Here is a 25,577-nt window from a genome sequence, read left to right on the forward strand (position 1 = left end):
ACTGTCACTGACAACCTTTCCCGCATCGACACTATATGGTCGGAATTGGGAAGGTAAGATCAGTAATTCCCACGTGACGTGAAATCCACCACATGGGTGGTCTGATGGGAATTTCTTCAGTCTTTTGTGACTAACAGTCTTTACTATTCTACAATCCTTTGTCTTATGCACTCACCATTAGTGCCTCATGGTTGCCTTTGCAGTTACACACCGTCTACAGACCTGGTCTGCTCTTCTGTGTGTTTTGTACCTTGGTATAGGGGAGCGAGCAGAAAGGTCATTAAACATTCCCCCCGACCCTCCTCACACCTGTTGTTTTTCTAGTACTTAGTGCAGCTTTCCAGTTGCGGGTCGTTTTTGATTAGCATGCAAACGCAGTCAAGTTTGCTCCACATAGCTCATCCAACATATTTGTGTTTGTTGCTTCCGTCCACCCTCACTGACACTCATAAATCAACAGACCCACTTCCATTACTGTCGAACCATAATCATTCCCTGAATGAGGTCCTGTCACTTGGTGATCACACAGTACCTATGAAGGCGTGTATGCCACTTAATTAAACTCATAGTCTTGTTCCTACCTCAGACACCGTCCATCTGCCTACCGATAAGTGTAGAGCCGAGAAATTATTCTCTAGGGTATGTTCCATCGTGTATTATGCACCTTAACAACCCCCCCCCTCTCCCCTATGTTTGACGTAGCCCCCTATCTAGGATAAATACATCTAATGCGGAGGTCACTACTTTCTATTGAAGTGATGGAGGATCACTCTTATCTCCATCTAACAGGAGGATCTCAATCACGATAGCCCGGTGTTTTGAGTTCCTCCGGTCCGTGTTTAGGGAAATAGTGCCTTCCGTGAAGGTATGTTATCAGAATCCTGACTGAACCCAGTAATACTATCGACACATGGGATGTCTGGGCCCTACCCCCGCATCAGCTGCCATTGGTGAATGCGGGAGTGTTGACCGGTGTCGTGTCCGCTGAGTGGTGACGCCGGGTCATTGCGCATGCGTCAGATAGCAGTGCTCGGAATTCCACAAGCATGCGCGGTAACAAAGAGTAGCGCTCTACATCCTATGCGCATGCACCGGAAAGTAGTACCTTTCCTCACGCGTATGTTCGCGACTATGCGGATTCAGCACTTCACGGCAGATTTATCTATTTAAAGAGGAGGGGCGGAATTAGTTTCACCTCCACTTCTGCTCGTGTCAGAAGCGTAGGCACCGACGGACAGGTGAGTCGCAGAGCTCCGGTACTTTATTTTGGTAAGGGCCGGTTTGAGAGACTGGATTGTCCATCCCGTGTTGAGGTAGTCAGCTCAGAAGGAACCGGCATTATCCCGAGTTTCAACCTCTCTCTAATCTCAAGTGCCAGAATAGCCTTCATTTTACTATTCTCGTACAGGGTGGGAGCCTTTGAACATATGAGGCTTGGGCAGCCACCCAGGGGCCTGTTTCACCTACTCCCCACCATTGCATAAGCGCTGTAGCCTATATTAGGTCTTTAGTGTACCCCTCCTTTCTGAAAATATATCTGGCTTTTAAGGAAAGCTTCTGGGTAGAGATTTAAGATATACATTATCTCTCATAAAGTCATTGAGAGACACACAGTAGTGTCAGTGACTAGGGCATGTTTAGGATCACAAGCCATGCGATTTCTATATACCCCGTGTGAATCTTTGTGGTGATCGGTGTTGGGTGTGACGGTTTGCTAGCTACCACACGTCTGTTGGATTAAATGTGTAGAACCATTGGGTAAGGTACAGGGAAGTTGTGTGCTCACTGTTCCTTTTATTTCTACACTATAGAGCGGGGCCTTATACTCCCGAGCGGTTGCCGGGTGAGGTGAGGCCATCACCCACACAAAGCTGGGTGAGTATCACTTAGAGGAAATGCCTCAATGTGATCAAGCTAATATGCTTTTCAGAATGCAGAATGTAAATTATTCTTGCAGGTGTGTCTGCACGGTCTCTGTGTGTGTACGTAGGTGGGTGTGTGTGACAGTGGTATTGTTTGACATATTGTCTTTCTGTTTTTGTCTCTTGATAGAAAGAAGACATTTTCTTACCCTCCAGTGGACATTTAAGTATTCTAGTTCCTGGTTTATATGTAACTTTGTATCAGTACATTTTTGTTTTTCTACATTGAAATACATTATATGTAGTTGCAGTAGCCTAAGTTTTACTATAGGTCCTGAAGAAAGCTGGTCAGATGCCTTTAAAGCTGAAACATGTCGACCACACTACACAGCGCCAATGAGTAGTATTACTACTCGGCGTGTTTTTAATCTTTGACACTTGGACTTCTATTCTAATGCTCTTTGGAGTCTTGGTAGTCAATTTTACTTATCACATTTTTTTGAGCACTGCACTGTTTTCATTCACACAACTTTAGGGTGTCACATTAAGACTATGTCACTGACAACCTTTCCCGCATCGACACTATATGGTCGGAATTGGGAAGGTAAGATCAGTAATTCCCACGTGACGTGAAATCCACCACATGGGTGGTCTGATGGGAATTTCTTCAGTCTTTTGTGACTAACAGTCTTTACTATTCTACAATCCTTTGTCTTATGCACTCACCATTAGTGCCTCATGGTTGCCTTTGCAGTTACACACCGTCTACAGACCTGGTCTGCTCTTCTGTGTGTTTTGTACCTTGGTATAGGGGAGCGAGCAGAAAGGTCATTAAACATTCCCCCCGACCCTCCACACACCTGTTGTTTTTCTAGTACTTAGTGCAGCTTTCCAGTTGCGGGTCGTTTTTGATTAGGATGCAAACGCAGTCAAGTTTGCTCCACATAGCTCATCCAACATATTTGTGTTTGTTGCTTCCGTCCACCCTCACTGACACTCATAGATCAACAGACCCACTTCCATTACTGTCGAACCATAATCATTCCCTGAATGAGGTCCTGTTACTTGGTGATCACACAGTACCTATGAAGGCGTGTATGCCACTTAATTAAACTCATAGTCTTGTTCCTACCTCAGACACCGTCCATCTGCCTACCGATAAGTGTAGAGCCGAGAAATTATTCTCTAGGGTATGTTCCATCGTGTATTATGCACCTTAACAACCCCCCCCTCTCCCCTATGTTTGACGTAGCCCCCTATCTAGGATAAATACATCTAATGCGGAGGTCACTACTTTCTATTGAAGTGATGGAGGATCACTCTTATCTCCATCTAACATGAGGATCTCAATCACGATAGCCCGGTGTTTTGAGTTCCTCCGGTCCGCGTTTAGGGAAATAGTGCCTTCCGTGAATGTATGTTATCAGAATCCTGACTGAACCCAGTAATACTATCGACACATGGGATGTCTGGGCCCTACCCCCGCATCAGCTGCCATTGGTGAATGCGGGAGTGTTGACCGGTGTCGTGTCCGCTGAGTGGTGACGCAGGGTCATTGCGCATGCGTCAGATAGCAGTGCTCGGAATTCCACAAGCATGCGCGGTAACAAAGAGTAGCGCTCTACATCCTATGCGCATGCACCGGAAAGTAGTACCTTTCCTCACGCGTATGTTCGCGACTATGCGGATTCAGCACTTCACGGCAGATTTATCTATTTAAAGAGGAGGGGCGGAATTAGTTTCACCTCCACTTCTGCTCGTGTCAGAAGCGTAGGCACCGACGGACAGGTGAGTCGCAGAGCACCGGTACTTTATTTTGGTAAGGGCCGGTTTGAGAGACTGGATTGTCCATCCCGTGTTGAGGTAGTCAGCTCAGAAGGAACCGGCATTATCCCGAGTTTCAACCTCTCTCTAATCTCAAGTGCCAGAATAGCCTTCATTTTACTATTCTCGTACAGGGTGGGAGCCTTTGAACATATGAGGCTTGGGCAGCCACCCAGGGGCCTGTTTCACCTACTCCCCACCATTGCATAAGCGCTGTAGCCTATATTAGGTCTTTAGTGTACCCCTCCTTTCTGAAAATATATCTGGCTTTTAAGGAAAGCTTCTGGGTAGAGATTTAAGATATACATTATCTCTCATAAAGTCATTGAGAGACACACAGTAGTGTCAGTGACTAGGGCATGTTTAGGATCACAAGCCATGCGATTTCTATATACCCCGTGTGAATCTTTGTGGTGATCGGTGTTGGGTGTGACGGTTTGCTAGCTACCACACGTCTGTTGGATTAAATGTGTAGAACCATTGGGTAAGGTACAGGGAAGTTGTGTGCTCACTGTTCCTTTTATTTCTACACTATAGAGCGGGGCCTTATACTCCTGAGCGGTTGCCGGGTGAGGTGAGGCCATCACCCACACAAAGCTGGGTGAGTATCACTTAGAGGAAATGCCTCAATGTGATCAAGCTAATATGCTTTTCAGAATGCAGAATGTAAATTATTCTTGCAAGTGTGTCTGCACGGTCTCTGTGTGTGTACGTAGGTGGGTGTGTGTGACAGTGGTATTGTTTGACATATTGTCTTTCTGTTTTTGTCTCTTGATAGGAAGAAGACATTTCCTTTCCCTCCAGTGGACATTTAAGTATTCTAGTTCCTGGTTTATATGTAATTTTGTATCAGTACATTTTTGTTTTTCTACATTGAAATACATTATATGTAGTTGCAGTAGCCTAAGTTTTACTATAGGTCCTGAAGAAAGCTGACCAGATGCCTTTAAAGCTGAAACATGTCGACCACACTACACAGCGCCAATGAGTAGTATTACTACTCGGCGTGTTTTTAATCTTTGACACTTGGACTTCTATTCTAATGCTCTTTGGAGTCTTGGTAGTCAATTTTACTTATCACATTTTTTTGAGCACTGCACTGTTTTCATTCACACAACTTTAGGGTGTCACATTAAGACTATGTCACTGACAACCTTTCCCGCATCGACACTATATGGTCGGAATTGGGAAGGTAAGATCAGTAATTCCCACGTGACGTGAAATCCACCACATGGGTGGTCTGATGGGAATTTCTTCAGTCTTTTGTGACTAACAGTCTTTACTATTCTACAATCCTTTGTCTTATGCACTCACCATTAGTGCCTCATGGTTGCCTTTGCAGTTACACACCGTCTACAGACCTGGTCTGCTCTTCTGTGTGTTTTGTACCTTGGTATAGGGGACCGAGCAGAAAGGTCATTAAACATTCCCCCCGACCCTCCACACACCTGTTGTTTTTCTACGCCAGCGCAATGCCACCAGACGTGGTCATCACAGAGCGGTCACTGGGATCCAAGCTCCATGTCTTGGGGTTTCCGCCGACAAAACACTGCATGTACCTTCCTGATGAGGCCCAACGACGATGTCTAAGTGTGGGGTTTTACTACTGTTCAGAAGGGACTTTGTTTAGGAGGTTGGGTTGGATGCTGCTATTGGTGCAACACCAAGGATTATTAGCATAAGTGTAGCCCTTGTCTGGAGTGGCACATTAAACAAACTATGGTCTGTAATGAAGCCCAGAGTCTTTTCTAGTGGCAGAGACAAAGTCAAGAATTCCACCCACCACCAATTTTTGTTTCCCCCACCCCGCCTCCCTCCCAGATTACACCACCGCTTGGGCCCCTCCTTCCCCATTCTTTTGCGACACAGTTCCACCAAAGGAGGCAAGGCGTGTTCTTGGATGAAAAGCTATGCCATTGCTGTCCTATCTTATACCCAGCCTGTGCTCTTTGGGTCTCCTGCACAGGGACACGCCTATTAATGATACCTTGCATACTGTGAGCATAACAAGCTGGCGGCGCAACAATACAAGCAAGAGAGTGAGCATTGAGGTATTCCGTGGCACAGTACGACTGCACATCCTGGTACCACTGGAGAAGGTTTAGGCAGGCGGAAAGCACCAATCAGGGCAGGTCTATATTCTGAGAGGTACACCATCAATGCCCAGATGTGAAAGGCCAAAAAGTGAATAGAGATAACTCTAATCACTAGTATATGGGGTAGACCTTTGTACTCTCTACTATTCCTATGTGACTCTTAGAGTATATCCAGTCGTAGCCCTTCCCTATGTATATAGAGAACTCTAATCACCAGTATCTTCTTTCTGTGACTTTACATCTTGTACATTTGCATTTTTTTCTTTTTTATCTTTTATGTAACGCATGTAATCCTTATTCCTTATGTTTTGAAACTGGTTCTTATGTAAAGCGCTCTGACACCTTCGGGTAAATTTCGCGCTATATAAATTTGCATTAAATAAAAATAAATAGGATAAAGGGCCCCTTAAAGTGTCATACATGGTCAATGGAACCGCCACACATCCACGTGACACAGGTGCAGAAGAGTTCAGTATATCCCCCTAGATTTCCTGTATTCCAACCCTACATACCTTATCTGACTCAAGGTGGAACATTTCTCAAATGGTTTTCGCTTTGGAGAGGAGACTGACACACAGCTCGTTTCCTAGGAAGACATCCGACCGACCCGGTTTGTGGACCCGGAAGTTAGTTTGCTGCGCATGCGCGGACTAGGAAAGACTGATCTGCACGCGCAATTAAATTACTTCCTTACTGAGCATAGGCAGATGAGTGATACATCTACTGAGCATGCTCAGAAGCACCCAGCCTGACATTGCTACTGAGCATGCGGCACAAGTAGTGACCTTTCTGTGGGCATTGGCAGTCACTACAGTAAAGTTCATACTTTCTCGTACTGGTGAAGCGTTCCTAGGTGGCAGGATTCCTTAGTGCGTTTATGTAAGGGAAAGAAGGCGCAGTGCGTGTCAAGCGCTGTATTGTGGTGTTTGCAGGAAGACTTGTTTTGGGTCTACCTTGTTCCTTCCCGCCCTCTTCCTATCAGTTCAGACACAGAAATTTCAACTCGATATTGCAAAGTAAACCAAGAAATGTCTCAGCAAGAGGCACCTAATGTGAGTACTCAACCTTAATAGACCTTTCTGTTTAGTGCAGTTCAGTGGTGGAAGTTCGCGGGATCTGAGGGGCACGACCCGCCCATACTTTTTTGATTTAAAAAAAATGCTTTTTTTTGTGAAAAGGCAAGTGTTTAATCTAAAGTTTAAAGGCATGTAGTTTCCTGTGCTATGAAACCAAGGGAGGGGTAGACAGTTAACCAAGCCTTCTTGACAGGGTGCCCCCGCGTGTCTAGAATACATATAAATGTGCATAACAGGTTAATCTGAAAATGTTAATGGTAATTGGAAGTCGCTTATGGCTTTACTTGATGGAGTCGCTTGAAGCTTCTGATGACACAGATTTATTCTTTTGGAGTGGTATTTTAAGGTAGTTACCAGCTAAGCTGTGAAGTGTGGGCTTTTTAAACACTGTTATAAAAAAAACTGCTGTACATAAAGTCTGGTATTACTAAAATCTTTATTTTGGAAGCACTTCATTTTAAACTTTTTTTGCACGATTTGCAGCAGTCTACCTCAGTCTGCCTCATATTATGTTTTTAGCAAGTTTAAAATAACAACTTACATATTGACAGTGCTTTTTTCTCAGACCGGGACCTCGTAGCAATAAACATATGTAAGTCACTATTCTCCACTGCACCGTCCAGGATTCAATTTAGTGGTTATCTGATTACACACACAGACCTCTGCAGTGTATCTAACTGGCAAGTATTGACTTACTTAGTAGTCCCTAGCTTATGGTATACACATAGCTTGTAAGACAGAGTGCTCACACAGTGCTGCAGCACTGGTTGTGCCACTCTGCTTGTGACAGAGAAAAAATGGACTCCAGTCTGCCACTGCACACTGACAGGACAGTGCCTAAAACTGGCAGTTCGACTTTGAGATTACACCTAATGGCAAAACTACAACTTATATAGTTAATCAAAAAGTGACTAGCTTATGTATACGAGGTTAACAAAAGTTTAAGGACTCAAGTATGTTTCGTCAGGGGGTAGGAACACCTGTTGAGTGTGCTCATGGAGCCCTCACCCACCAACCTAGTTGATGACATGCTTCATCATCGGGCCCACCCAGTGACACCTAGCGTGTCCCGGGTGTGCTTCGACGCCTGATTACAGCGGAGCAGGTATGTCGCTGAGTGTGCGGTGAAGAGTGTTGTGAATGTGAATTTAAAACGGCTTGGCGGGGGTCCCAGTACCCGGAGGTGAATTAAACTTTAATACCTAGGCCACCGTCAGCGGTTAAAAATAAGGCTGTCGGATGTTAGAGGCAAGTTATTACCTCCCACATCCTTTGGTGAGTCAACATGTTTCAGCCAGTGCCTTATGAATATGCTGGCTTTCTTCAGGACAAAATTAAAATAAGTGTGTGTGATTAAACTAGTGGGTGTGTAATTCAGACTATGTGTATACACGCCCTAAAACTACAACTTCCCATAAGTGATACATGTAAGGCTCCTCTATGGAAGGCCTAGAGAGTCCTATGTCAGGAAGGTATATGTTACTAAGTAAGAGATATATTTTCCTATATGTCTTAGCAGCAACACTTCCCAAATTGTCATTTTGCTGTGGAAAGGTTGGGAGCCCCATTGGCTAATGCAGGGTAAAACTGTTGGCACTCAAACCGGTCTAACTCCTGAATGGGACCACCTAAGAAAGTCAAGTAAGGCATGAAATTAATTGGGACATTTAATCCCACTTGCTGCCCAGGCAAGATTTGAAAAAAAAACGTTTTATTTATTAAAAAAAATGTTAGACATGACATAGGCATATAAACATATCAATATGAAAATAATGATGAAATGTCAATGCCCATTCTTTTGAAAATAAGCAGATTTAATGGTTTACAGTTTAACCCAAATATGCCATCTATTTTGCAACAAGTAATCTACACAACAAAGGAGACGTTAATAGAAACAACTGGTTCCTCACTTTACAGAATGAAAAAGGTCTTTGATACCATATGGTCCGTCTAAAAATCATAAAAGAAGAAGGGTTAACTCCAACCCTCTGCTGAAGAATGCCACACAAGTGGGGGAAAGAAATGTGAACTGGGCAAGGGAGGGGAAGGTGGGGGAAATGGGTCAGTGAGGGCAGTCTCTCCGGTCAATCTGGTGAGCATGGAGGTGTTGTGGGAGGAGGGGGGTACAAAAGGTCCTGAACCTACAGAAAAAAGGGGATTGAGTAGAAGGGGAAGCTTGACGAGCTGAGTGGGGCTCTTGCAACTAAGCTGTAAGCGACATTAAGTAGCTGCGTAGTTGTTACCAAATATCTTTCACTCCAGAAGTCGGGGTTAAAGAGATGCATATAGTTCACTGGTGGTGTTGCAGTATGACATACCTCTAAGCCAGTTGGCAGCAGTGGGGGGCAGGCACTTACCCAGTGTATCGCGACATTTGGTTTGGCCAGGAGGAGAGTAATGGCAGTAAATCGGATAGTGTTTTTTTGGAAGATCTAGAACATAGCTCAGCAGAGCGAGTACTGGGTCCGCACCCAGATCAGTCTCCAGCATTCGGGATAATCTGCCAAAACTCTCTCCCCTATAATGTGCTATATGGCTGCATGACCAGGCCATGTGGAGAAAATTTGCATCAGGACTATGGCATTTAGGGCAGTGGGAGGAGTGTGAACGGTCATATTTGTGTTAATCTGAGGGGGTCATGTAAGCTTGCCGCAAAAATGTGAAATGCAGAAGTTTGTGCTGATGGTTGGTTGCACCAGTTGAGTTAGGGCACAGCACACAGCCCATATTTTATCTGTTTTGGGATTCCTAAGGTCCCTCTCCCAGAATGACCTGAGTTTCTCATCACGAGCTGGGAGCAGTGCCAAACTAGCACAATATAGTTTGTTCACCATTCATACCCCATTAGGATCGTTAATTACTAGCGTCGGGGGTGAACTCACCTAGAGCTAGTGGATAGGTAGATATGGCGGATTGTGTATGCAGTGCATAATTAAACTGTCCGTGAATGAGGCAGCACTAAAGCGTAGGTCTGTGGAGTGTGTTAGAGCATTCCCCTCCATAAAGAGGTCCCCAAACGTGTGGAGGCCGTACCATGACAAAGTGGGCTTTACCAAAGCTTTGAAGGTGATGGGAAACCGTGGGTTGTCCGCCAGTATCAAGGCTGGGGAGTACTGCAGAGAGCCACCTAGGAGAAGCTGGAGTTTCCTCCACTCCCCAGCAGGTGGCAGACAGGGTTTGAACATCTGTGGGGTCCAAGAGGATCCCTTTTAGTAGGATGGAAGCAAGTGAAGTCGGGCAGCGAGATCTATCTCAGGTTTTGTGTACAGTAGCTGGGCATCTGCTTGGTCCCAGTGGTGGGCTCATTGGCATTGTGCAGCCAAGTGATAAAACTGAAGATTGGGCACTCCAAACCCCCTTCTCTAGTAGGGGAGCACTAATGTGTCCCAACTGACATGAGGCCTCAGACCGGCCCAGATGAGTTTAAGGAGTAAACCACGTATGGTGAAAAAGAACACATTTGTGAGCGGTATGAGAATGCTGAGGAACAGGTAGAGGAAACGAGGAAGGATCACAATTTTTAATAATCTCAATCTTGCTAGCCATTGAAAGAGGCAACCAAATCCACCTATCAATTTGTGTTAACAGGGTGTCAATGGCGGAGCCATAGCTAAGCCTTATGTCCTGTTCCTTATTCAGATGGATTATAACACCAATATATTTAACCGGTCTGTTGCATCAGGTCAGTGGGTAATTACAAGTGATCCGCTTTATAGCAGGGATTACAGGAAAAAATTCAGACTTGAACCAGTTGATTTGGAGACCAAATAGGGTCCCAAAGCATGTCAGTTTGTTCAAAATTAGGGTCAGGTTCTCCTCCGGGCGACGGATAATGAGTAAAATGTCATCTGCATAGAGGGAGATAATGAGGTGGTTTGGCTTGAATTGGAAGACACAGTGTATGTGACTCATATGGAGGTGTCAGACGAAAGGGTCTAGTGCAATTTTGAAAAGTAAAGGGTACAGTGGGCATCCTGACAGGTGGCGTCCGTTATAGAAAAAGGAGCTATGAGTGAGCCGTTGACTCTTAAGACATTCAGTGGGTGTGGTGCATTTAGGAGGTTTAGAAAAGAAGAGAAACCAATGGGTACGTTCAGTTTGCAAATGACAGCTCGAAGGAAGGACCAGTCGATGGAGTTGGATGCCTTCTCGGCGTCTAAGAGCGCGATGATGGCAGGTGTATCTGGAGAAATTCTGCGGAGTACTGAGAATACTGCCCTCAGATTCAGTGATGTTGATCGGTGGGGGACAAATCCCTATTGAGCAGGAGAGATGATTTGGTCCATCAGTAATGAAAAACGATTGGAGAAAAACTTCTCCAATATTATTTACTGTCCAGATTGAGGAGTGACAGTGGTGTGTAAGAGCCTCAGTGTAAGGGGTCCTTGACGGGTTTAGGAAGGAGAGTTATGACAGACTCACGCATAGATGGGGATATTGTGCCCGTCTGGAGGAATTCTTCATAAACCGCAATTCGTTTTGGCACCAGTATATGTTTAAAATGTTTATAGAACTCCCCCGTATAGCCATCTTGTGCCGGGTCTTGGAGCCATTGAGGGAGTCTATGGTTTGAATTATTTCCTCACAATATAAAGGTTTACTGACAAATTGACATTAGGGATTAGAGATCAAAACCATGGACACCTCCTCCCGGTATGTTGCCTGGTTTGCAGTGTCACCTGTAGACGGGAGGTGTAAAGATGAATGTAGCACTGAAGCATGGTGCCCAATGCATCCGTATTGGGGGTGATCTCTTGCCCCCGTCAATGCTCAGGGGGATGAAGTAAGTAGGCCAATGTATGCCCAGGGCACTCGCCCTCCCAATATCTGCATGCCCAAGCGTGTTTACCCAAACAAAGAACTTCCCATTCACCCAGGTTGCGGTACTTAGTTAAGAAGGCCGCTCTGGCTATAGTATCGGGTGGTGCAGTACCACACGATGTTTGGCGATCTAGGTCAGCCAGTTCCCACTCGAGTTGCCCAATTCTCATACTTAAGTCCCAGAGGACCCCGGAATGCTTTGAGATGCAGATTCCCCTGATATAGGCTTTGAACGCCTCCCAAAGGGTGGATTGAGAGGCCACTGTGCCCTAATTGGGCTGGAAGTATTCCAAAACTGCAGACAGGAAGTCGGAATGGAACAGTTCATCCTGTAATGGCAAATTAGGGATTTGCCACTGTCCTTCCTGACCTCCACCAAAAGGAATAACAAGAAGAACTGGAACCAGAGAATTATCGGATAGTGTGCAAGAGAAATGTTGAGTGGAAAGCAACCATGGACATAAGATAGTAGAGAGAAGGCGGTAAGCGATGTGTGACCACGCATTATGTGTGGCCGAGTAGTAAGTGAATCCCAGGTCGAGGTGCGTTTTAGGTGCCAGGCGTCGTGCAGTAGGTGTGTATCACAGATGTTATGGAGTACATGGAGTGGTCTCTGTTTAGTGGTCGGTGTTGGTGCAGTGGTGTCAGTGGCAGGGTCCATGAGGAGATTGAAATCTCCGTCTACTATAACTTTGTCTAAATCCAGCCGCCCAATTTGGGAAGAGAGGAACAAGGAAAACTCTGGAGAATCTACATTGGGAGCGTAGATGTTGGCCAGTAGGACTGTAGCAACCACCGTCATCTGCGACGGTGGTGATGTACCTGAATGGTACATCTTTATGAATGAGGGTACAAACTTTTCTAGAGTAGGAACTATGGTTGGAAAAGAAGCGGAGTGAGAACCAAGTAGCTGCATATGATGGTACCCTCTCTGAGGGAACGTGCATTTCCTGAAGGAAAGCTATGTGGGCACCATGACAGGCAATGTATTGCAAGACCTGTTTGTCCTTGCGTCGATCGCTAAGACCCCTATTGTTTCCGAACAGGAATGTAAGAGGTAAGTAGTTGGACTCAGGGAGTTGTTCATGAACAATGAGATGTGACATGTGTAACTAGAAAATATGGATACATAGCGACCATTACGGATTGAGTAGTGATTAGGAAAATAATAAGCATTATTACGAACATTCCTAAGAGACCCCGCCATCCCCTCCCCCCTGCCCCCCGCCCACACCAGGCACCAAAAAGCCCGTACCAACCCGTAGCAGCAGCCCTACAAATCAAAAACAACAATGCGATAAACATATATGTGTGTACCACTGGGGGGTAGCAATGCTACGGCAGACACCCATGAAAATAGGATTAGTTTGCGCAGTGGGATGCAAAGATCGATGTTGCCAAATCTGAACAGTGCAAATGGAAGAACCAGAATAAATCCTCTGCGGGGACTAGAGCCATATATGGGCCAGACCAGATTTAGAGGCACTATTAATATTAAGCCTCTTTTAGAAAGTTGCCACTCTGCACTCTGCTAGTACTGTGACCTCACAAAGGCACTGACAGATAGACGGGCGTCTGACAGCGTAGGAAGATGTGTGAATCACTCCTAGACCCGGGAACAAAAGCAGTTGCCTCAGACTGAGGTGTCACCTCCTCTCCCAGGATGGCCACTCAGGGTGTTAGCCCAAAAGGCAGGCTTCAAAGGTGAAGAGGCCTTTGAAGGGTGGCTAGTGACAACATCCCTGAGCAGGATGCCTATTGTTCCTGCAGACAATTAGGAGACAGAGCTAAGGGAGGGAAACCTGTGTCCAAACTGGTTTTCCCATGGGTGTGTAGCCCACTGGTCGCCACACCTCTAGGATGGGCTACCATGCTCTTATGACCTAAGAAAGGTCGTGCCATCTTGTAAGGAGTAAGAATGGAGCATTTTGGGCATAGCCAGGTGCCACACTTCACAGGAACTTCGTCATTGGGAGGAGGGGACCCAGTAGTTTACTAGCTAGCGACTGCTGGGTCCCCTCCAGACACTTTCTTGGGATAAGTAGGGCACACCTGCCACCCTGCCCCTCAGTTATGTTATAGCTAATTTATATAGCGCACGTACACCAGGTTTCTTGGCGCTGCTCAGGAAGGTGATGGGTGGTAAGTTTATTCACGTGATTACTCGAATGCCTGTCTAAAGAGCCATGTTTTGTGAAGTTTGCGGAATGTCATAAGGTCTGTGCAGGATCTGATCTCTAGGGGCATGGAGTTCCTGTATTGGGGACCAGTGTGGAGAACCTGGATCCTCCAAAATTTTCTGTTTAAAGGAAGGTGTTGTCAGAAGGTGCAAGAGGGAGGATCTCAGATTGCGGGTGTGGTATCCTGGTTTGGATACCATGTGCCTTTCTCTTTAACCTGTCTTGCTACTCGGCCTATCTGGGTGAATGGTGGAATGTTGAGTATGTGAGGTAATATGGAATGTGTGGTGTGCCTGATGGATGGATGACAGTTGGAAGAGAGGGCTGAGTAGCAAGAGAGCTGCTCCTTGTGGGGCTTAGGAGAGACTCGAGTATACTTATATGATCCTTAGATGATACTTGAAAGATTACATGAAATCCATCAATAAACCATCATCAATCAATACTACTCGGCTAGAGGTCATTTTATTACATTTGGCGACGTTTGGACTACCTACACGGCTTGCAACTTCAAGGATCTCCATGAAACTTCATGATCAAGATTTTCAAGTAAGGAAAAAGAATTTCTTAAAACTATTCAAAGTTTACTGGCACCCCATCCAACAAAGCCCCACCAGTGACCTTCCACCGGTCGCCCTCCAATGTGCCAGTCTATTCCTGCATACAACTCAAGTGTGCCAGTCCCTGTACAACGCTTCTTCCTGCCAGCTCCTACTTGTTATTGTGAGCATTGCTTGGTTAATACTGAAGAGCGTCAGGGACTACTGTGCTGGTAAGAGACATTAATCTTTGTTCAGCATTCTTTAAAAAAAAAAGGATGAAAGAGTAAATAGACTTATTTGATTCTATCACGACATTTAAAAACCTCTGCGAGTCGTGTTTAACTTATTTTATTTTTTTTAAAAAGGAAACGAAGAACTGTAAGAAAATACTGTAATTCTAAAACATTGTTAATGTTATCAGCACTGGATGTGTAGAACATTGTCATTGTAATCTGCGCAGGAAGAGTGAAGATTTTATTTTGAAAAGAACTGCCTAACGTGATAACATCTGTAATCTATTTTGTCTAAATGAGCAAGTCAGGGCAGAGGGGAGGCAGCCGTACGTCATTGATGAGATTTATTTATTTACACTGAAAGCGAGGAACAGTGAAAATAAAAGCATGGAAATGTTTAAACCACAACTGAAGTAGAAATGGTAATGTGAACTGCCTGTTATTCACGCACAAGAGACAGAGTGTGATTAAATGTTGATTTACATCCTGTTTAAGTATAAACACAGCACGAGTGGCAAAGCACTTGAGAGGCGCGAGGTGGAGCAGTCCTGTTGAGAATTCAAAATATAACAGGCAGCGCATGTGTAATTAATCTCCTGGGAGTGTTAAAAGTAAACACAATCTGATACATACAATCGACGGACCATGTATTCGGACATTGACAGTTGGCCCGCCGCTTTTCCTTTCAAAACACTGCATGCGGCTCGTGCGAGCAGCCTCACCTTCTCGTCATTGTCCTTTCGTCAGTCCTCCGACGGTGTCCGAAGTTTTAGGACGTCTTCTTCATGGCAAGTCTGTGGGCTGATTCACGACGTTTGGGGACGTTTACGCACCTTGAACCTCCCGGCATCTTCCACGTTGACGTACCACCATTTTAGTTTGGCATTTTATCGTCATCTCATGTGCCGTAAACATTCTTTTGCCGTTTCATTTCAGATTGTCTTTTCAGCGATAGGCACGCTTTGTTAGGGAATTGCCTATTGTTTATCAGTGTTTTCTGCAGCGATGGGCACGCTTTCATTGCTTTTCCAGCCAAGTATTCCACGGACCTCCGGTGTGCCTACACATAGATTTACTCGAAGACTTTGCAGCAGGTACTGATTTTCTTTTGTTTCTTCGTACTGCTTGGTACACCATTAGGACATAGCGCACCCAATTCTTCAGTGACGCGCACGTTAGTTTATATTTAATTAAATATAGTGCATCTTTCTTCAGCGATGCGCACGCTAAATGTTCTTATTTCAATCAGACTTTTTAAAAAAGTCACCAATGGGCACACTTAAATTTTCATCCTTCATGGCAGAATGTCCTGTATAGGTTTCTTTGAATTGAGTTTTCCTCATTTAGTAAATGTTCTCATTTTTGGTTTAATTACACCTCATTTTAAAACCTACATTTTCCCTCAAGGTTATACGTCTACCTTCTATTTATGATCAGATCTTCATTCTGACAACGGTGTCCACTTTATTTATTTTAGTTTGTTGTTTTATGGAAGTCTGTATTTAGACTTTATCGTGTATAATTCAACAATTTTGCAAGAGTCTACATATTTGTACATTTTCAATTCAAGTGTGGCATTCTGAAGGCAATTGGCATTCTAAAGTTAATTTGCTAATTTAGAAGGTTATTTTCACAAGTGTTAAAAATAGCATTCTAAAGGTAATTTGCTATTTTATATTTTCAAGCGCTAGCCTGTCTTCCACTGTAGTTTATTTTCATGTGTTTAAAGAATAGCATACTAAAGGTAATTTGCTATTTTAGTGGGTTGTCTACATAAGTTTTAAATGTAGCATACTAAAGTTAATTTGCTATTCTAGAAGGTTATAAATGTAGCATACTAAAGTTAATTTGCTATTCTAGAAGGTTATAAATGTAGCATACTAAAGTTAATTTGCTATTCTAGAAGGTTATTAATGTAGCATACTAAAGTTAATTTGCTATTCTAGAAGATTATTACATGAATTTTAAAAATAGCATACTAAAGTTAATTTGCTATTTTGTATAGTAATTTCAGTCTTATACCCATATGTATTAATTATAGTTAAATGCTACACGTTAGCATATGTGCTCATGACTGTCACAAATTTGTTCATACAAATATTATATTTAATTCTGTTCTATTCACGTGACTTTCATCTATTTCATCTACATATTCCTATTTAGTGTACGTTGGGCACATGTCACTTTATAGGAATTATAATTAGATTAAGTACTTTTTGGTGATTTTCTTTTTCGCGTATTTTAATTGTGACTTCTCCGTTTCTTTCACTTTGCTGGTCTGGCCAACTAGCATGTTGTGTGGGTGACGGTGAATCCTTTTCCTTACATCTTGTGAAGTTCTATGCGAAAATATGTATTGTCAATCGATTCCTGTTTTACGTGTAAAGGGGGAAGGGGTGGTCGCATTGTATACTGTTATGTTTTATGATAGTTAAGTTAAGTTTTACAATGCAAGTTTAATTGTAGAATGACCATTCTCATTTTTACACTGTTCTTTTGTTTGTTCCTTTTAAGGGGGAAGGTGGTGTGGTATCCTGGTTTGGATACCATGTGCCTTTCTCTTTAACCTGTCTTGCTACTCGGCCTATATGGGTGAATGGTGGAATGTTGAGTGTGTGAGGTAATATGGAATGTGTGGTGTGCCTGGTGGATGGATGACAGTTGGAAGAGAGGGCTGAGTAGCAAGAGAGCTGCTCCTTGTGGGGCTTAGGAGAGACTTGAGTATACTTATATGATCCTTAGATGATACTTGAAAGATTACATGACTTAACCTGAAATCCATCCATAAACCCTCATCAATCAATACTACTCGGCTACAGATCATCTTATTACATTGGGTTGGACTATATCTGTTGATCATGCTGTTAATGAATTTGGAGTTACTGCTGATGGAGCAAGGGAAAGAACAAGATTTTGTTCAAACTTGTGAAATTGATCTCCCATAACGTTAATTGAATTAACAAGCTTGTGGTGAAATTATGAATCAACTTAGTTTAAGACTACATTCATCATTACACGTGGGAAAAACTAATGTGCTTTTTGTTGCATACGCAAAGAAAAAATAATAAATTAACCTTGTCTATTGTCTTTGTCAGTATTAAATGCGGCAGTTAAATTAATGGCATGTGCTTATTTTATGTGCTTATGTTATGTCTTTCTGTGATAAAGAGCTCATGGAGTTCCTGTTATACGAAAAGGAAAGGTAACTATAATGCTGCATTTATGTGCTTTTGCTAGGTAACATAATTAACAGGATTAATTAGTAAAGGGGGAGGGTAACAGAATGGGTCTCAATTCTTTAATTAATTGATGTCTTGTGTTTGTTTAATAATAGTTTCAAAGTGAGGCCTAAAGGTGGTTCAGAAAATATGGCTGACAGAGCTGCAGACGCGAAACCTTGTCCAGAGTGGAGCATTTGCACATGCGTAGCAGTGACGATTTTTACTGCATTGTCACCGTGAATTGAAAAGCAGTTCTTTGGTTGCGTTGAACGTGCTCATGGAAAGATAGCTCAAAGACAGGAACTTGATGTGTCTGCCAAGGTTAGGAAGTAAATGTTCAAAACTCGAGGAGAAAATTATCTTTCTTGAGGAAGCCGAAAACGTGGAAATGAAAGACAATAGGGCTTATATGAAGCCTGGACTTGGTCAAGAGTCGGAGATGACATAATACATTTTATCATGGACTGACACTCGACAGCCAATGAAAAGCTCGGATCTGCATAAAAGAATGTAAAATGTAGAAAGTTTAGCTAGAGAGAAAGGTATAAAGTCTGACACTATGAGCAAGGAAAAAACTCTTTCTTTCCGATTCCTGAGTTTCGTGACATGCTGATGGACCTTTGGCGCATGTAAGGACAGCAGACTTTTAAATGATTTTTCCCTTTTTAGGTGGAGTGAGAAATAGTCAGGGAAATAGATTCAGGGAATGGAAACTGTTATTCTACTAATAGTTCGTTTTTCTGAGCTTGCTTTATAAATGTCAGTTTTCATTCATTTCCTTAAATAAATGCTGCTTTCTTAATTGCTTATGAGAATAAAGATTCAAAACGCAAATGCCTTTTTCTTTATGAAAAATATAGTTAATAAAATTAGATTTGAAGAAGACAAGCTGGTCTTGTTTATTCATGGTCTAGTTACCATCAGTTGATTCAATCGCCTTAGTGGTCTGTTTAATAAATAATAGATGTTTAAAACCATGGTAAAGATGATAAACTGCAGTTGTATATAATAATGTAAATAATAAGTGAGTAGATTTATTAATTATACCACCTGATTCAGTTGCTCAGAAATTGTCTCATTGGTATTATGGGCCTTTATATGTGTTTCATGATTAATGGTGAGTATTGAGGTGTCAGGTAGTGTTTATGAGACAGTTTTTCAATCGGAGCGCTGGATCACTGCCATTCAAGGATTTAAAGATGATACATCCCATCTTGAAGGCGCATCTCTTTGATATAGGGAGCCAGTGTAGGTTTTTCAGAAGGGGAGAGACGTGTTGGCGTTTGTTTTCCTGCAGAATCAATCTGGCCGCCTGGTTCTGTATCAGTTGGAGACGGTGGGTAAGGTATGCCGGGATGCCATGTTGATGTTTGATGTTTGGTGTTTTTTATATAGCGCTCTGTCACTCCAGGGAGCATCCTGGCGCTTTGTCTTCATTGCTGACAGGTTGTACAATGTTTCGACTGCGTTTGGGAAGTTTTGAGGATAATTTAAACCATAGTTTTGCATTTGGATTCTGGGAGTCCATAGATCCAAGTTTTTAAGGATTTTTTGAAAGTCTGTTCTGAGGATATTGAACGTAGGTCTATGGGGAGTGTGTTCCAGGCCTTGGCCCCAAGAACTGCCAATGATCTTCCCCCCTTGGTGGCAAGTTTAAACTTGGGGACAGTGATCAAATTGGCTGTGGCTGATCTGAGTTCTCTCGAGGGATGATACCTGTGAAATCTGTTATTTAGGTATTTTGGGCCCCGTTTGTGAAAACACCTGAATGTGATCACAATGATTTTAAATAGGATCCGCTTCTGAATAGGAAGCCAGTGCAGCTTGTTTAGGGCAGCTGATGCTGAAGATCTTCTAGGCAACCTTAGGACTAGTCTCGCTGCTGCATTTTGAATAGTCTGTAATTTGTGTAGGGTAGATTTTGTTACTCCTGCATACAGACTATTACAGTAGTCAATTTTGGATGTTATTAAGGCAACTGCTACTGTTCGGCGGGCGGGCAATGGTAGATAGTCAAAAAATGTGCGTAGTCCTTTCATGATGTTAAAGCAGGCAACTGCTATTTCTTTGGATTGTTGCTTAAAAGAGAGCAGATTATCAAATTTTATGCCCAGGTTTCGGGTGGCATTGATGGTATCGGGAGGAGCTTCCGCATCAGGTGGCCAACAGGTGAGTGGGGAAAAGAGATTGTTTTTTCCAAATGGAAGGATCTCTGTCTTTGCAGAGTTGCATTTCAGATGGTTTTCGTGCATCCAGTTAAAAGTCGCCGTCAGACACTCTTTTAGGTCTCGTTCTGCTTTAGCTGTATCTTTGTCCAGAGTCAGGACCAGTTGGGTGTCGTCGGCGTATGCGACCGTATTTACGTTGAGGGACGCAATTAGATTGATCAGGGGAGCCATGTATAAATTAAATAAGGTAGGGCTCAGACTAGAGCCCTGAGGTACCCCTGAGCCAATCTCCTTCTCCTTTGAATCGAATTGTCCTAACCTGACGATTTGTTTTCCGTTTAACAGAAAGTTTGTGAACCATTTCAACACGGTGCCCCCTATACCTGCCTCAGCTAGGCGATGTAATAAGATGGTATGGGACACCGTGTCGAAAGCTGCCGATAAGTCAAGGAGGACAAGGACAGCCTTGTCCCCCTGGTCTAGTGCAGTTCTTATGGTTTCTGTTGTAAATAACAGAGCTGATTCAGTAGAGTGATTAGCTCTGAAACCAGCCTGGTTGGGGTGCAGGATGTTATTTGTTTCCAGGTAGTATAGAGAGTTAGCATAGTCAATATGTGAGATCACCATGGCGAGGACTGCCTGCAGTTTTGCTTCCTGAGTTAGGAACCTGCTGATTTTCTTTATTTTCCTTAATTGGAAGAAGCAGGTGGAAATGACAGATCCAATTTGAGATTTCATGGTGAGGTCACTATTGACCAAGACTCCGGGTGTTTTGACATGATTAGATGGATTCGGGGTTGTCCCATGTCTTTGGGCCAGAACTGGGAGCTCCAGGGGTTGAGTGAGCCTCCCGTAAGGATCAATACTGTTTAATCTGGGTGCAATTTCAGTTTGTTACTGTTCATCCAGTCACGTTGGACTGAAGATGGACTGCCCTGCTGCCATTGAACCATGCAAAGAAAGGCTGTATCATCGAGAGGACTGCACCTGCTACACTTTTGGGCAAGCGAGACTGGTACTGTGAATGCAACTCCTGACTCCAGGAAAAGTCAGTTTTCCAGCTCCACTAAGACCGGTGACTCCGAGGATCAGTCTGCTGATCTCCTGGAACCAGTTTACGGACAATAAGAGCTGAAGAAGCCCGAATGGACAAAGTGGTAGCCACCACAGATGTTTTGCTGCAACCAGTCACCGAGAACAACAGAGGACACATCTGAAATAGCCCAAAAATACAACAGAGTCTGGCGGACCCTGGAGTGCTGTCCAAAGTCTGATTCATCATTCCCATCTTTTTGAGCATTTTTATCTGCATCCCTCCGCATCAGGACCACTACATTGGCTTCTATGGCGGTTTTCCTGTAAAGTTTGGACCTTGCTTCAAAAACACTCTGTTGGCCAGGTAACTGTCCAAAGTATCCTTTCTGGTCCCCTAGACCTTATTTCTGCTGGATTTGGTCACCGAAGTTTTGCCATAGTACTCGCACAAACTTTTAAAAAGTTTTCTAACTTTACATATGCCAGTGCTTGTTAGAGGTTGTATTCAAAAGTGATAAAGAATTCTAAAATCTGTATCTCTGGAACTCTCCGGGGGAATTTTATTGATCAGTGTCTCTAAAAAGTCCTATAAATACGCTGCATTTTTATAAATTGTTGTTTCTTTTTATTGGTGTGTGACTTTCTTATTCTGTTGTTTGGCGCTGTTAAATGCTTTACACTAAGTTCCTTTGCCGAACCTTTATGCTTACAGCCACAGCTACCCAGGGTTGCGCTTAAGGTGGAGTAAAAAATACTGACTGGATACAAGATGGTGTCTGTGAGTCTACTCCACAATAAGGTCCCACAGCCATATCATATAGTACATCCAGATCCTCACATTGGTAGCCTAGTGGTGGGATACAGAACTTGTGTTTAGGTGTACCAGACAATTACTACGTTGATAACCACCGTAAGAGACTTCTAAGTCGAAATTGAGAAAAAGGTCTTGAGTTTGCCAAGCTCTGAAAAATTCCAAAAACACCTGTTCTGTAGGAGGCAGGTCCGAGTAAATTAAAAAGTTTTCTGCAAAAAGTCTTCAAAGATGGAGAGCAGGGACAGCAACCTGGCTACCCTGCCCACATTCAGGATTAGTACTATGAGATCCCTGTGCAGGGAGAGGAAAATTCAACCTGGAAACACTGCATCCAAGGACGATCTTGCAAAGGTCCTCAAAGCTTGGGAAGAATCAAGGAGGGCCCAGATCCAACTGGAAGATGAGTTTACTGACACTGATAGTGACGATGAAAGAGGTGAAGGAGAGTTTAAGGATCAGGAAATAGATGGGAATGAGAGTGGAGTCCCCACCATTAGATCAAGAGGTAACTACTTATCTGGGAATGACAGAAGCTCTTCTTTGGTGAGGAGACCACAAGGCCCAACAGTCCATCTAAGCCTCTTGGAGAATCATAAATTGGCCCTAGAAGAGAGGAGCGCCAAGCTGGATGAGACCCCAGGAGAGTGGTGGAAGCGGAGAAGCGAAGGTAATAACAGGTGGTGCCTATGATCACAGGTTGCCCATAGGGATTGTTCTTAAAAACAGTGAGGAGAATGACATAGACAAGGGGCTAACATCCTATGAGAGAGCTCTTAGGATGAGGATGGTGAGTTCACAACGCTGAGGGTCTTTACTATGGGAACTGATACCTACAGTAGTGAGAGATAGATTGCTTACCCTTGAAGTTGAGGTGGCACAGTCTTAAGCCCACATGAAGGAGGCACTCGTTGAGTTATTTTGTTTTACCCCTGAGGAGTATAGACAAAAATGTAGGAGCATACACTAGGTAGCAACACAGACATGGGTAGATGAAGTGTATTCCTCTGTGAAGTCACTGGAGGGCTGGATTAAGGGTAACAAGGTTGATACGGATGAGAACTAATACATGTTAGTGGTAAAAGAGCACATCCTTACAAATTGTACCTCAGAGAAGTTTAACACCAGCATCCTGTAGACTCTGGGCTATCTAGACTTAGGTATCTGGGGAAGATAGCTGATGAGTGGGTGTGCACTAGAATATCAAAGAAGTCCCAAGGAGGTGAAACCAAAAGATAGGACTTGCCTACCTCGCAAGGATGGGGGCAAGTTTAGAAAGAATGTGAAACCTAAAGAGGTCCCAAAAGATGCCTAAGGTGGGGAGCCCAGAGCCACATTCCAATTCCAAAAAGGGAGTGGGTATTAGGGAACGCAGTTTGACCCATCAAAGCCTAGGGTGTTGTAGTGTAATGATTATGTCATACACCGCGTGATGTTTCACGCGGTGTATACCCACGTGTACAAACATGTTTATGTTTGAATGGTTGTCACTCGCGCATGGACGCCTGTCCTGCAGTTGGCCATTGTCATGTTTGGCTTGCTGCTGGTCAGTCGCTTCATGATCGGGTGGAGTTTAATTCATGTAATAAATCGGATTTCATATCTACAAAAGCCTCAGATCTTCATCTTTACATTTGGCGACGATCGGAAAACAAACTCCATCTGCACCCACGCAAGAATTTGGACATTTTACTTCTCGATTTAAAATTGAAAATTACCGTCTGATCTTGGATGTCAGTCTGGTAGTATCATAGTCGGACGTACGTCCTATATTTTATTTCGGAAGTATAACAATCTGATGGTAAGCCACATTACTTTTCTATTGGCTTTTGGAATTTAAGAGGCGTGTCTGGAACTTATTGACGCGTGATTGGATTACAATTTGACTTTGTTGCAAGACTCTTGACGCGTGATTGGATTATATTTTGACTTTGTTACAAGACTCTTTCCCATTGGCCTGTGTCAATCAGATGATCGTCTCTTCGACGATCTACTTGCTTATTGAATTTACATCGATGTTCAAGGTGACTATTCATTCTTTAAGCATTTAAAAAAAATATATAAGAAGTATATTAGCACACTTGCTTATAACTGTGTTCAAAAGCGTATCGTTACAGCGATACGCACGCTTGTTGAAAAATAATTTTACAAAGGTATCTACACAACGATACACAGGCTTAACCAAAGGTTATTTTAAAAGCGTATTGCTTCAGCGATACGCACGCTTGTTTATCAGTGCTTTTAATACGCACGCACGCTTATTCAAAGGTTGTTTTAAAAGCGTATTGCTTCAGCGATACACACGCTTGGTTAACAGTGATTCTAATTACTTCAGCGATACGCACGCTTGCTTAACAGTGATTCTAATTTCTTCAGCGATACGCACGCTTGCTTAACAGTGATTCTAATTACTTCAGATACACACGCTTGGTTAACTGTGTATTGAAAAGGCATATCTTCTTATTACTACTGCGATATGCACGCTCCAGTATAAGTTTGTTAATGTGATATATATATATACATACAATTTTTTTCATTTAATCTCATGGCAAATAATCAATGGCATCAGATCACTCAACCACCTCCATTTTTGAGTAAACCAGGAATTCCAGATATTATATGGACTGAATGGTTTGGTTTATTCGAAAATCATCTAATTGCAATTGATGCTTCTGAATATTCTTCTCAACGCAAGTTTGCAATTCTTTTTGGATGTCTTGGTCAAGCTGCTCAGAGAATTTTTAAAAGCATTACTCCTATAGCTCCTCCTGTCTCTTCAGATGAAAGTGGAGATAATCCTTGGAATGTTTATGTTGAAGCTATTGCTAGACTTAAAAAACAGTTCTGTGACTAACCTTATATTATGCTGGAACGTCACAATTTTTATTCAAGATAACAAAAGGAGGAGGAGAAAGTAGAAGAGTATATTTCTGCTCTTAGAGTTTTAGCCATTACATGTGACTTTGACCCTTCTCCAGATAAATTTATTCGAGATCAATTTGTATTTAATTGGTCTTCAAGAAAAATTAAACAAAGAATTCTTGGATGTAAAAATCCATCTTTAAGTGAGGTAATTGACCTCGCTTTCAGTATTGAGCGGTCTACTTTGACTAGTAAAGTTGTGATGGAACCACCTAAACAAGCAGTGAACGTGCTTGATTTTTCTGACTCTGATCAGGAAGGAATGGTTTGTGCAGTCAACTCTAAAAGTAAAATTCAATTTAGTTCTAAACCTTTTCAAAGGAAACAGAATTTGTTTTGTTATAGATGTGGTTCCAAAGATCACATAGGCAACGCTCCTAACTGTCCAGCTCTTAAGAAACGTTGCACTGTCTGCAAAAAGATTGGACATTTTCAAGGTGTATGCAGATTTGCAAAGAAACCTCCAAATGTGAATTTTATTGAATATGATGTTGAGTCCTGCTCAAATGCTTTTAAGAATTTTGTTGTAACTTTGGATTGTAATGGGGGTGTAGATTCTATTAAGGGTCCTTTATGTTCTGCAGTCATTGATAACATTCCACTACAGGTTATGGCAAATTCTGGCTCTCCATTCACAATTCTGAGAGATTCAACGTTCTAAGAAAAATGGAATAGAAAGATTGATTTAATTAAATCAGATGTCAATCCCAAGGCATTTGGTGAGAAAGATATCAACATGATTGGTTATTTTTCAGGATTGGTCCAATGCCTTGGGAGAGAAACAGT

The 25,577-nt window shown here is 43.0% G+C and overlaps 2 protein-coding genes across 4 annotated transcripts in view; one reads left to right on the forward strand and one right to left on the reverse strand.

The window, feature by feature from the left end:
* The window catches only part of LOC147708596 (uncharacterized), a 174,286-nt gene extending 167,866 nt beyond the window's left edge, over positions 1–6,420 (reverse strand). For both annotated transcript variants that reach the window (XM_086927274.1, XM_086927273.1), the window contains exon 1: positions 6,295–6,420. In XM_086927274.1, coding sequence (XP_086783400.1) covers positions 6,295–6,318 — 24 coding nt within the window. In that variant the 5' untranslated portion in view covers positions 6,319–6,420. The remainder of the gene's footprint in view (positions 1–6,294) is intronic.
* A 175-nt stretch (positions 6,421–6,595) lies between these two features.
* The window catches only part of LOC147708597 (uncharacterized), a 139,239-nt gene continuing 120,257 nt past the window's right edge, over positions 6,596–25,577 (forward strand). For both annotated transcript variants that reach the window (XM_086927275.1, XM_086927276.1), the window contains exon 1: positions 6,596–6,834. In XM_086927275.1, coding sequence (XP_086783401.1) covers positions 6,811–6,834 — 24 coding nt within the window. In that variant the 5' untranslated portion in view covers positions 6,596–6,810. The remainder of the gene's footprint in view (positions 6,835–25,577) is intronic.

This window comes from Lissotriton vulgaris, chromosome 6 (genome assembly GCF_964263255.1).
Source record: "Lissotriton vulgaris chromosome 6, aLisVul1.2, whole genome shotgun sequence".
In the NCBI taxonomy this organism is placed as follows: domain Eukaryota; kingdom Metazoa; phylum Chordata; class Amphibia; order Caudata; family Salamandridae; genus Lissotriton; species Lissotriton vulgaris.